We start from the raw sequence: 13,729 nt of genomic DNA, 5'->3' as shown, positions 1-13,729 counted from the left end.
TCACATCTTTAGGTCCGCCTCGGGGTGGACCTGTAGTTGTGACTGGAACAACCATGGGAGAGGGGGTGGGAAGGTGGGGTGGGCTGGGTTGGATTGGGGGGGAGTCCTCTGCTATTGTGGATGTATGTACATATTTTTTGGATACAGGTGAGTAAGGGTCCAGAAGCTGCTGTGGGATTCTTGCCAGATGTACTGCATATTGTATTGAAGGTACTTAGACGGGTCCTGAGTATCACACTGCTGCCCCGGGTGAGGCTGGGAACCCGGGGTGATGCATTTCTTCACACTGTTGACAATCTGCCCATGTCCTCCTTTATCATAGATAATAGCTAACAATTTGCGAATAGTGTCTTGGAATGTGTCTGGCATTACTTCCCCTATTAAGAGAACAAAATTTTTAACACAGCTAAAACGGCATAAAGTTGATATAGCTTGTTTACAGGAAACCCGCCTGACGGAGGTAGAACATAGGAAATTGAGAAGGTCCTGGGTGGATGCAGTATATGCAGCCTCTTCCCCACAAAAGCGGGTGGGTGTAGCGATCTTAATCCGTTAAGACTTTGCTCTATATGGCCAGAGTGGTTGAAACTGATCTTCAGGGCAGATATGTGCTGTTGAATATATATGCTCCTAATACCTATGATCATGCTTTCTTTGAGGGCATTACAGCTTTACTCTTAGAGTGAGTTACAGACCCAGTCTATTTAGTAGGAGATTTTAATCAAGTCATGGACCCGAATTGTGACCGTTCTACATCGATACATACTACAAACGTGTCCCAAACTAGAGGTATTCCTTATCTTTGTGCTAGTAGATCCTTGGAGACTTCTACATCTCACGGAAAGGGACTATATCCATCGCTCCAGAGCGCAGAATACACAATCCAGAATAGATTGCATTCTTACCACGAGTAGGGCGTTTCTGAATGTGGATGCTGTGGTAATAGGCCCGGCCGTAATCTCAGACCATGCTATGATTTGGCTTGATGTGAATGTGGGCTTTGGTATACGGGGACCAGTACGCTGGCGTTTTCCTAGTTACTTATTTTCCGATGAGCACTTCAAAACATATTTAACATCTAAATGGGAAGAATTCCTTGAAATTAATGGACAGCATTGTAATAATCCGATGCTGTTTTGGAGCACTGCAAAGGTGGTGCTCCAAGGAGACTGTATAGCCTATGTTATAGTTCGAAACCGACGTCTGTCCCGGGACATCATTAGGTTGGAAAAAGAATTGGCAAACGCCAAACGCCACTATACACAACACCCGACACGAACTTCTAGGGAACACTTAATTTCAGTGGAAACGACCCTTAATTCATATATTCACAAGCGCACTATCAAAATGCTTCTGTATCAAAAGTATCGCTACCATTGTTATGGCAATCGCGCAGGGAAGTTACCTGCACGGTTGACAGCACAGGCCCGGGGACATCGTTATGTATTGGGATTGAAGGACGATACAGGTTGTTTGCAGCATTCCACTACTCACATAGCTCGGATTTTTCATGCTCATTTTCAGCAGATATACGGTCGCCAGGACTCGGGAGCTGAACCTCTTATGAGGGATTACTTAGTAGATTCTGACCTAGATGTAGAATTTCTTAATGCGGCCATTACCCCTAAAGAATTACAAAAGGCAATTCAACACCAACAAAATTTTTCTTCCCCAGGGCCGGATGGCTTCACGGCAGAATTCTATAAGCTCTTATCAGTGCAGCTTGGGCCCTTTTAACGGAATTATTATTCTCAGGCAATACAGGATGAACACTTTCCCATAGAAGAAAATGAGGCCTTAATTACTTTGATATTGAAGCCTGGCAAGGAGAGCACTGCTCCCGAGTCCTATCGTCCTATTTCTCTTTTAAATGTGGATATTAAAATTTTATCTAAAATATTGGCTGATAGACTAGCAACTCTTATCCCAAACCTTATCGCCTCGACACAGGTGGGTTTTGTAAAAGGTAGACAGGCGGTGCATAATGTTCACAAGGCCCTATTATCGTTGGCTCATATACAATCTAACAATACCCCAATGCTGTTGCTTAGTTTAGATACCGCCCAAGCTTTTGACCAAGTCAATTGGACTTTTTTATTTGAGATATTGGACTTTATGGGAATGACTGGTTGGTATGCTACTGCAGTGCGCACATTATACTCGACACTGAGGGCGAGACTGCTTGTTAATGAGATTATTACAGATCCTATTCTCATTGAAAGAGGTACCCGACAGGGATGCCCTTTGTCTCCCCTCTTATTCTTGTTGTACTTGGAACCATTCCTTCGCACTGTGTCTCAGGACCCTGACATTGTAGGAGTGGACTTTGGGGACCACTCTATAAAAGCGTTAGCCTTTGCGGACGATTTATTATTTACACTCACCAACCCTAATCATTCCATTACACATCTTCTGCAGGCGTTACATGAATTCCGATTTTATTCGGGCTTTACTTTGAATTATCAAAAATCCATAGCTTTAGCTAGTCCGGTGGCTCTGCAGCAGACATGGGTGGGACAATTTCCCTTTACATGGGCGACGACATCGATTCGTTATTTGGGAATTTGGATTCCTAGAGACTCTTTACAACAGTAATATTTTACCACTGATGCAAGACACCTTACAACACTTACAAAACTGGTCCAATTTCCCCTTATCAGTAGCGGGACGGGTAGCCCTTTTCAATATGGTACTCTTTCCCAAATGGTTATATCGCTTCCAGATGCTACCTCTGCTCTTATCTTATACCATAATATACGTTTAACCAAAGGTTTACAATGCTTCCTCTGGGGAGGTAAACGACCCCGTATGCAATATCTTAGGATGTGTTTGCCCAGAGATAGGGGGGAATACGGTTTATTAAATGTTCGTTGGTAGGCTATGGCTTGCCAGATGAGACATATTAATGATTGGTTTAGGGGAACATCTGATTTTACTGCCACGCCACTGGAGTTATCTTTGTTGGCTCCATTTCATGTCAGCTATTTTTTACATGTGCGGATCCGCAGATACGTCCCTTGGTATCACAATACCCTATATTTGCCCCGGCTCGGCGAACCTGGAAGTGGGTATGTAAATCTGCTAAGTTGTCCTCTGGGGTTTCTTTGTATTTGCCCATTCAGGCCAATGGTGCCTTTCAGCCTGGAATACAGAATACTTCCTTCCAAAGATGGAGTACGCATGGATTACAATATCTCTTTCACTTGTTTTTGGAGGAGAGAATGGCAACTTTTTCGGAATTAAGTCAGACATTCGATTTACCGGACATTGATCGTTTTGCCTGTTATCAGATCCGACATTATGCTCAATCTCTACCAGTGGATCATCTCACTGAGGACACCCGGGATACCCTTTCTGAACTCTTCAGTCTTTCTGCACAACAGAGGATTCCGCTTCGATTTCACATTGTGGGAATCCAGGACTGTCAAACTGGCCCAAACTTGGACATATTAGCGGCCTCTTGGGCAGAGGATTTACAATGCACTTTAACGGCACAGCAGCTACAGCGGGTACTGAAGCATATTCAGAAGGTGTCTCCTAATTCTACTCATTGGGAACTACAATTGAAGATTGTATTGAGACTATACATTTCCCCGGAACGCGCAGCCCGAATGGGAATTACTGCATCTCATTCTTGCCCGAAATGCGATCAGGCTCACGCTTCTTTGGGTCATATGCTTTGTACTTGCCCCAAAATCCTACAGTTTTGGAGACATTTAGGACACTATATTACATTACTTTGGGGAAGGCGTTGGCCCCCGCAGCCGAGAGCATTATTCGGCTATTACAACATAGCCACGCCTAAACCTAAGGGGATGTCAGCCTTCGTAACCAGAGTGCTCCTGATGGGGAAGAAAGCAATACTCACTAACTGGCTGTCCCGGGATCCCCCTACTTATGCCCAATGGAGATCCTTGATGATCATACATGCTACGCTGGAGCGGAGACTGGTGGAAGACCTGGACCGTGGTCTGGGCCGTAAATTCTGTCAGACCTGGGAATGTTTTTGGCTGGATCTTACCCCTCATGCCCGTAGCAGACTGTTGAATCTCTAAGTTTGACTTTCAGTTATTGATATGGCACTGGACTCCTGGGGTGGGATGGGGGAAAGGGGGGGGATGGGGTTGAAGTTTTGTTCAAGTGGATGACTCTGCTACTTGTATTTGTTTGTTTACAGTTGAAATTAATAAAATATATTTGTACATAACCAGTAATTATCATTTTTTTCATATATGAAACATCTTTATTAAATTCTTAATACATTTTAAAATTTCAAAACATTTAAAACACATAATAAGATAAGACAGACATAAACAACATCAAATACAGATACAATATAAATATGAGTATATAAATAGCAAATAGAGAATAGACAGGATAAATAAAACAATGGTATTACAGGGTATGCTCTATCTGGGGCTCAAAAGAGACCACACATCGTGAAGGTGAGCAAATACTTAACTGAAAGGTCCAAAGAACTTAATAGAAGAGCAACCCGACCATCCTTGAATCAATCAGTTCATAAAGCGTGACATAGTTCAAATCCACTCGAAAGTTAAAGTGCTGATGTATAGTGATAGCTTCAAAGTTGTGCAATATCATGTGCAAAGTCATTCCAATTCATTCCAGAGATATAGAGAAATCAACTCAAATGTAGAGAAATGCTGTAAAATTGGTATCAGAGACGTTCCACATTCGGCCAGACACAAGCCAGGGTCTGGACGACAACAAAGTTCCTAGCCCTTCTTCAACACAGGCCGTGTTTCGATAAAATCTTTATCAAGAGGAGGAACAGAGCGGGTGGCAAGTCCATACCGGAAGCGGACTTCCGCTTTCTTCCATCATGCTGCTGGTAGTTCCGGTATGGACTCGCCACCCGCTCTGTTCCTCCTCTTGATAAAGATTTTATCGAAACACGGCCTGTTAACGTTGTGTTTGCTCTCAATAGAGAACTGTAATGTAGTTGATGCCTATATACCGAATATTGCTGGCTAAGGCATGCAAAAGTGTGCTGAGTTAGTCTCATATCAAACAAAGTAAAAAAAAAAAAAAAAAAAAAAAAAAGAGATAAAAAAGAAAAGAAAAATTTAAACAATATCATTAAAAAAGGGATATTATAAACAATAAGACTCAGAGAAGTAAAAGTTAGGAGTTAGGCTTGTAAATAAGCTATATAATCTGAAGGTGAATCGATGAAAGACACTCCTGCCACAATTCCTTATTTGATAATATTATTATGGAGTGGCAATTCTGAGATTCTTCCTTCAGTTTAGCATCCAATTTATATAGGTTAACCTTGTGTGAATCCACCTTAAGATCACCACATACAATCACACCAAAGTCCCGCTCTTCTGTCGTGCACTTAAGTTCTTCACCAACTGTGAGTATCCATTATGGATATGGTCCTGTGCTCTTCAAGCTGCTGAAGATCTTTTTATACATGTCAAATGTAAATAAAGCCACAGCAAAATCAAATTATAAAAATAGACAAATAATAACAAAACAATCCAATAACAACAATAGAAATAATGTAAAAACAGTTGGTAAAACCTATGTAAGAAATCCTGGAAAAATAAAATCACAAAACAGCAGTAGGGCTTACACTGAGCAAAAATAACTTTGATTAAACTCTATTACAATGCTGAGGCAAGCATGATGCAAAATAAGTCCATCAGTTCTGTATAAACAAAGCACTGAGGTGGTCCCACACAGCCATAAACAGGTACACGAGTGGTGAATCGGCTCAAAAGCTTCTCGAAATTCTAAGCCGGAGTAGGGTTTTCCCACATTGGGCTCTCTCAGTAACATTATTATTAGTTATTTATTAAATGACCCTATCCAACCAAGATTCCTCTAGAGAATAATTTATTTAATGTTATGTTGTAACGTTAAGAATGTAACTATGTATTGTAAAACTATGATTGTAAACTGTAACCTGTTCTGAGCTCACCCATCAATGGAGGTTGTCTAAGCAGTTTACATTCAGGCATAAAGCATTTTTGCTTATCTGTCCCGGTGGCTCACAATCTATCAAAAGTACCAAACATCAGCCATGAATAAGGATATGGAGGACAATTCTATAACACAGGCATTAACATTTAATGTTTAGAAGACTAGCATATAGGCACAAATGTCTGCACTTATGTATGCCAGCAAATACCTGTTTAATTTAATAGCACTTATGAGCAAGGAGAGAATAAGTGTTAGTGGGACATAGGTAAGACTCCTATTTATATGCATACCTTACAGAATATTGCAATTGTACCTACAGACTTGTGTTCATACTTACACTAGCACTATGATTGGCATAAGTGTTCACGCTTTTGTGTTAGGTGCATTAATACCTGTTACATTAGCTTTCTCTAAAACAGTCTCACAAACTTCTTTTTTTAACTCTGGCATACTAAACAGAGCAAATGTTTTTCAAGGCACATTATAACTGAAATTATAAAATTGCAAAACCAATAAAAAATTAAATGAGAGTTATTTATGGGTAATTGTAATATCAGTGAAACTAAAGTAGACAGAATAGAATTCCTAATCAATGTGATGGATGAGCTTGTCTTTGAATGCGAACTAACTCAAAATGTGGCTTGATAGTCGACAAGCAAATACGCATTTCATCATCCACCATCTCCACTTCTCTTTTTTAATTTAATTTCTGTCAGAGCGGAAAATCCATGTTTGCAAAGATAAGAAGAGCCAAACGGTAACAAAGCCTTTGTTGCTCAAGTTAGGATAACTACTGCACAAAAAAATTTGAAAAAAAAAAAAAATTACTTGCCATTAGTTTTCAAGAACCAATCACATCAAAGAATGAAGCTTATCTGAGCGGTTGAATCCTTAAGCACACAGTCGCTCATAACATTGACAGACTCTTGCATATGCGACATATATATGTATTCCAGTGTATACTTATGAAGGGAAATTTTAAAAAAAGTAAACTTCTAGAATCTCTTGTGGCACACCCAGAAACTCTTCATGACACACCACTGTGCCGCAGCACACAGTTTGAGACACTGCTCTAAAACAAAAGTAGATGCTTACATTCCTTTACAGAATAGGCTCATACCACCTCACTCTAGATGGGTGATGGGTCAAAAGCGCGCGAGGACAAAGGCACGCCAACAACCGAGTGTGGACAACTGAGTGCAGGGCTTAATTGTGCCGAAGAAAACCCGTATTCTAAAGGGCTCTGACGGGGGGGGGGGGGGGGGGAACCCCCCCCCCACTCTACTTAATAGGGATTGCACTGCCTCACGCTGCCATGTTGGGGGTGTGGGGGGTGTAACCCCCCACATTATACTGAAAACTTAACTTTTTCCCTAAAAAACAGGGAAAAAGTTAAGTTTCCAGTATAATGAGGGGGGTTATAACCCCCCAAACCCCCCACAACGCCAGCGCGATCTCTATTAAGTAAAGTGGGGGGGGGGGGGGGTTTCCCCACCAACACCCCTCGTCGGAGCCCTTTAAAATACGGTTTTTCTTCGGCGCAATGAAGTCCTGAGCTCAGTTGTCCGCACTCGGTTGTCAGCGCGCCTTTGTCCGCGCGCGCTTTAGACTTTGAACCCTCTGGATGGCTAATTCTAGAAGCCTTTTTATAAAATTGCCCCCCTTACTGTCTTGCTTGCCTTTAGGAAGACAGGGCTTTGGAAACACAAACTAAACAGACCATTACTTTCCCAAACTCACTTATACTTGCAAATACAACAAACCTTCAAGCTTTTCCAGAATATGGACAGTTTCTCCTATTTCCAATGCCAAGCCATAGGGTACAGTTCCTCTGAAACTGCAGATCACTGGAATAAAGAATGACATACAATTTTAATTAGTTAATGGAAGCCTAGCCAAGATCATAACTAAATTTCAGAAGTAAGCAATCCTTGAACTGCAAATTTGTTAAATATACAAGCAGAAATCATTAAATGAAGTAAAAGCAATGTTACTTACCGTAACAGTTGTTATCCAGGGACAGCAGGCAGCTATTCTCACTAGTGGGTGATGTCATCCGACAGAGCCCCGATACGGACATCTTGCAAGCATGTCTTGCTTGAAGAAACTCAGAAGTTTCGAGATGCCCGCACCGCGCATGCGCCAGTGCCTTCCCGCCCGATGTACCGGGCGCGTCTCCTCAGTTCAGGTAGCTAGCCTGAGAAGCCAACCCAGGGGAGGTGGGTGGGACGTGAGAATAGCTGCCTGCTGTCCCTGGATAACAACTGTTACGGTAAGTAACATTGCTTTATCCCAGGACAAGCAGGCAGGTATTCTCACTAGTGGGTGACCTCCAAGCTAACCCCAATGGGATGGTGGGAGAGTTGGCAACTTAAGAGAACAAATTTTGTAACACTGTTTGGCCAAACTGTCCATCCCGTCTGGAGAAAGTATCCAGACAATAATGAGAGGTGAATGTATGAACCGAGGACCAAGTGGCAGCCTTACAAATCTCCTCAATCGGTGTCGATCTGAGGAAGGCTACAGAGGCTGCCATTGCTCTGACCTTATGGGCTGTGACCTTACAGGGAAGGGATAATCCAGCCTGGGCATAGCAGGAAGAGATACAAGCCGCCATCCAGTTGGAGATGGTGCGCTTCGATACCGGTCGTCCCAACTTGTTTGGATCAAAGGAGACGAAAAGTTGAGGAGCAGTTCTGTGTGGCTTTGTGCGATCCAAGTAGAAAGCTAGAGCACGTTTACAGTCCAGAGTGTGCAAAGCAGATTCCCCAGGATGAGAATGAGGCTTTGGAAAGAACACCGGAAGCACGATGGATTGGTTGATGTGAAATTCAGAGACCACTTTAGGTAAGAATTTTGGATGAGTACGGAGAACCACCTTGTCATGATGGAATACGGTGAACGGTGGATCCGCCACTAGGGCCTGAAGCTCACTGACCCGACGAGCTGACGTGAGGGCCACTAGAAAAACCACCTTCCAGGTGAGATACTTGAGTGGAGCCGTGTTGAGAGGTTCAAACGGAGGCTTCATAAGATGAGACAGGACAACATTGAGATCCCAAACCACAGGAGGAGGTTTGAGAGGAGGGTTGACATGAAAAAGTCCTTTCATAAATTTGGAAACCACAGGATGAGCAGACAAAGGTTTCCCTTGTAGAGGCTGATGGAAAGCCGCAATAGCACTCAGGTGGACTCGTATAGAGGTAGACTTGAGGCCAGACTGGGACAGGTGTAGAAGATAATCCAATACAGAAGATAGGGAAGCTCGCTGAGGTTCCGTGGCATTGGAAATACACCAGGAAGAGAATCTAGTCCATTTTTGGGAATAGCATTGTCGAGTAGCAGGCTTCCTGGAAGCCTCCAAGACCTCCCTCACTGCTTGAGAAAACTGGTGAGGAGTTATGTTGAAAGGAACCAAGCTGTCAGGTGGAGGGACTGCAGATTGGGATGAAGTAGTGAACCTTGATGTTGAGTGAGTAGTGAAGGAAACACTGGAAGAAGTACTGGCTCCCTGCTGCTGAGTTGAAGTAGAAGGGAGAACCAAGGTTGTCTGGGCCACCGAGGAGCAATCAGAATCATGGTGGCATGGTCTAATCTCAATTTGACTAGAGTCTTTTGAATGAGAGGAAAAGGAGGAAACGCATATAGGAAACGTTTGCTCCAATCCAGCAGAAAAGCATCTGCCTCTAGGCGATGAGGAGTGTAGATCCTGGAGCAAAATTGAGGCAGCTTGAAGTTGTGGGGGGCTGCAAAGAGGTCTATCTGAGGTGTCCCCCACTGAGCAAAGATCTGATGAAGGGGGTCGGAGTGGAGCGTCCATTCGTGAGGCTGAAGTAGACGACTCAATTTGTCTGCCAAGACGTTGTCCTTCCCCTGAATGTAGACTGCTCTGAGGAAGGTGTTGTGGCGAACCGCCCAATCCCAGACTCGAAGAGCTTCCTGACAAAGAGGGGCCGAGCCCGTGCCCCCTTGTTTGTTGACATAATACATGGCGACCTGATTGTCTGTGCGAATAAGGACCACCATGTCGTGAAGCAGATGTTGAAAAGCTTGGAGAGCATTGAAGATGGCCCTGAGCTCCAGAAGATTGATTTGATGGAGTCGTTCCGCACTGGTCCAGAACCCCTGAGTGCGAAGACCATCCAGATGGGCCCCCCATGCATAGTTCGATGAATCGGTCGTTAGAACTTTCTGATGGGGAGGAGAATGAAACAGCAAACCTCTGGATAGATTCGAAGAGGTCATCCACCAGAGAAGAGACTGCCGTAGAGCAGGAGTGACCACAATGTGACGAGATAACGGGTCGGACACCTGAGTCCACTGAGATGCCAGAGTCCATTGAGGGATCCTGAGATGTAGTCTGGCAAAAGGTGTCACATGAACTGTAGATGCCATGTGGCCTAAAAGGACCATCATGTGTCTCGCTGAGATGGATTGGCGAGAAGACACTGACTGGCAGAGTAGAAGGAGAGCATGTAAGCGTGGAGGAGGAAGGAATGCTCGAAGTTGAATGGTATCCAGGACAGCCCCTATGAAGGGGAGAGACTGGGTGGGCTGAAGATGGGACTTTGGAAAGTTGATCTCGAAGCCCAAGCTCTGCAGAAAACAAATGGTAGTCAAGGTCGCCGAAATGACCTTGGGAGCGGACGGGGCCTTGATGAGCCAGTCGTCGAGGTATGGGAACACCTGGAGACCCATGTTCCGGAGTGCAGCGGCCACCACTACCAGACACTTCGTGAAGACTCTGGGCGACGAAGATAGGCCGAAGGGAAGCACTCGATACTGCAGATGCAGATGTCCCACCCGGAATCTGAGGAACTTGCGGGAGGCCGGATGAATCGGGATGTGAGTGTAGGCCTCCTTGAGGTCCAGAGAGCATAACCAATCGTTCTGCTCGATGAGGGGATAAAGAGAGGCAAGGGTCAGCATGCGGAACCGTTCCCTGACCAAAAACTTGTTGAGGACCCGAAGGTCCAAAATGGGACGCAGATCGCCCGTCTTCTTCGGGACCAGAAAGTACCGGGAGTAAAATCCCTGGTTTTGTTGATCCACCGGTACCGGCTCGACGGCCCGAAGCCGGAGCAAAGCCTGAGCTTCCTGGAGAAGAAGAGCGGTCTGTGTGGAGTTGGAAGGATACTCTCTTGGAGGATGGTCCAGGGGGACCCGTTGGAAATGAAGAGAGTATCCCTCTCTTACGATGGAGAGGACCCAGAGGTCCGTGGTGATCGCCTCCCATCGATGACAGAAATGATGGAGACGACCCCCTATGGGAAAATATGGGGTAGACAGAACGAGATCGGTTATGCTCCCTGGAGGAGAGTCAAAAAGGCTGAGTAGCCTTGGGAGCAGCCGGCATTTGAGGCTTTTGTTGAGTCTTCTGGGGCGGCTGTCGCTTTGCAGGCTGTCTCGCAGGAGGGGCCTGCCTTGGTTGATAACGCCTTTGGTAGATTATAGGCGGTCTAGAAGGACGAGACTGTTGTGGTTTAGGCTTAGGCCTCATGATAGACTGGAAAGATTTTTCGTGGTCTGACAGTTTTTTAGTAACAGTCTCGACAGACTCATCGAACAGATCCGCTCCCGCACAAGGCACATTTGCAAGTCTGTCTTGGAGATTCGGATCCATATCAATGGTGCGAAGCCAAGCCAGTCGACGCATGGCGACCGAGCAGGCCGCAGCACGAGCCGAGAGCTCGAAAGCATCATAGGAGGATTGCATCAATTGGAGGCGCAACTGGGACAGGGTCGCCACCACCTCCTCAAACTCAAACCGAGCCTCAGCATCGATGAAAGGTGTGAACTTGCGGAGTACCGGCAAGAAAAAATCCAAATAGGACGAGAAGAAAAAATTGTAATTGAGCACTCGAGTCGCCATCATTGAATTTTGATAGATACGTCTACCAAACTTATCCATCGTTCTCCCTTCCCTGCCAGGAGGCACGGAAGCGTAGACTTGGGAGGGGTGCGAACGTTTAAGGGAAGACTCGACTAGGAGGGACTGATGAGAGAGTTGAGCTCCCTCAAACCCCTTGTGGTGCACGATGCGGTATCGAGCATCCAACTTGCTAGGTACCGCAGGTATGGAATACGGTGTCTCCAAACACCGCATGAGAGTCTGGTCAAGTAACTTATGCAGGGGAAGCCGAAGTGTCTCCGCCGGAGGATGAGGTAAATGCATGGTGTCCAGATACTCCTTAGAGTACTTCGACCCAGTATCTAAGGTCACATCCAAGTCATCCGCCATCTGTCTGAGAAAGGATGAAAAGGAAAGTTGGTCCGCCAAGGCCGGCCGGCGAGACGGACTAGAAGACGTGGAAGCCTCCGGTTCCAGGGAGAGCTGGGAGCGGCATGGAGAGTATGAGGTAGATGGTTCTTCATACTCCGGTCCCTCTGGCTGGGATAAATCTGAGGATGAGTATCCCATACGCTGCATTTTCTTCTGTGGAGACACCTCCGAATGACGCGAGGAGTGTCTCGAAGAATGTCGAGATCGATGCCCCTCCCGATGCCGGGATGGGGAACGTGAACTTCGATGCATCGATCGATCCCTTGAAGTCTCGAAGGAATGGATTGGACTCGATGCAGTGGAGCGCATGGGAGGCAACGATGCCGACTCACGCAGTGCCACCCAAGTCTGGTATGGAGTGCGAAAGAACTCCTCCTGCGATGCAGTATGCCCAGGACTCCGATTATCAGGGGCCGATGTAGTACCCTGGTGACGTGGAGGTGTAATGGGCTCTAAAGGCGGCATGTCAGAAAGGGAAGCCCGCCTAGTGGGTTTCGCCGCCCTCCGCCGCTCCCCCTCGTCGAGCAGGGAAATCGAACGACGAGGAGGAGGAGGAGGGGGCGGACCGCTCTTCGGGACCGGGACCGTAGTATCGCCCTGAATATTAGCGATAAGCCTCGGTCCCATCGTCCGCATGAGCTCAACAAATTGAGCTTCGAGCAGGGATTTAAGCGATGCCGATATGGAGGGATCCGCACCGAAAGGGGGTCCTCCTGCACGGTCATCGCGTTCCTTCGTGGTCGAGTGCTTCTGCTTGGTAGCTTTGGGCACTTTTATGACCACGGGAGGAACAGTGGAAGGCGGTACCTGAACCGAGGAGACGGGAGCAGGAACCGATGCTGAACTCGATGCAGAAGCCGGTGTGAACGATGCTGGCTTCACGATGCTCGATGCATGAGTCGCAGATGCAGGCTTCGAACAGACCGGTGAAACATCTGTCGAAGTCGAAGCAGATGGCTCCTTAGAAGATTCCATCTTAAACATGGACTCCCAAAGTAAGCAGCGCCGTTTAAAAGAGCGCGCTGTGAGCGTGGAACAAGGCCGGCACGATTTCGGAACGTGTTCTGGACCAAGACACTGAAGACAGCGCCGGTGTGGGTCCGTCAACGAAATCGCACGCTGGCACTTGCTGCACTTTTTAAAACCGGTGATAGGCCGGGACATAGGCCGGAAAAGTGACGTTGCTAGGTCGAAGGAGCTAGGTCGCAGCCACGAGGCCGGCCCGGCCGAACCGCCGGACGAAATAATTGTAACTTTTTTTTTTTTTTTTTTTTTAAATAGAAATAAAAGTCAAAGAAAGTAAATAAAACAATAAAACGCGGGGAAAGAAGGCAAAATACTGAAATTTCAGTCAGCGCAGAATTGAAGAGAACTTCTCAGCTCCGCGGAAAGAAAAGAACTGAGGAGACGCGCCCGGTACATCGGGCGGGAAGGCACTGGCGCATGCGCGGTGCGGGCATCTCGAAACTTCTGAGTTTCTTCAAGCAAGACATG

General features: G+C 45.9%; 1 protein-coding gene across 3 annotated transcripts in view; it reads right to left on the bottom strand.

Moving 5' to 3' along the window:
• DOCK3 (dedicator of cytokinesis 3) overlaps positions 1 to 13,729 on the bottom strand; it is a 694,894-nt gene that overhangs the window by 661,737 nt on the left and 19,428 nt on the right. For all 3 annotated transcript variants that reach the window (XM_033926008.1, XM_033926006.1, XM_033926007.1), the window contains exon 2: positions 7,716 to 7,799. In XM_033926008.1, coding sequence (XP_033781899.1) covers positions 7,716 to 7,799 — 84 coding nt within the window. The remainder of the gene's footprint in view (positions 1 to 7,715; positions 7,800 to 13,729) is intronic.

Source organism: Geotrypetes seraphini, chromosome 17 (genome assembly GCF_902459505.1).
Source record: "Geotrypetes seraphini chromosome 17, aGeoSer1.1, whole genome shotgun sequence".
NCBI lineage: Eukaryota > Metazoa > Chordata > Amphibia > Gymnophiona > Dermophiidae > Geotrypetes > Geotrypetes seraphini.
This window is presented reverse-complemented; position numbering and strand designations above follow the sequence as displayed.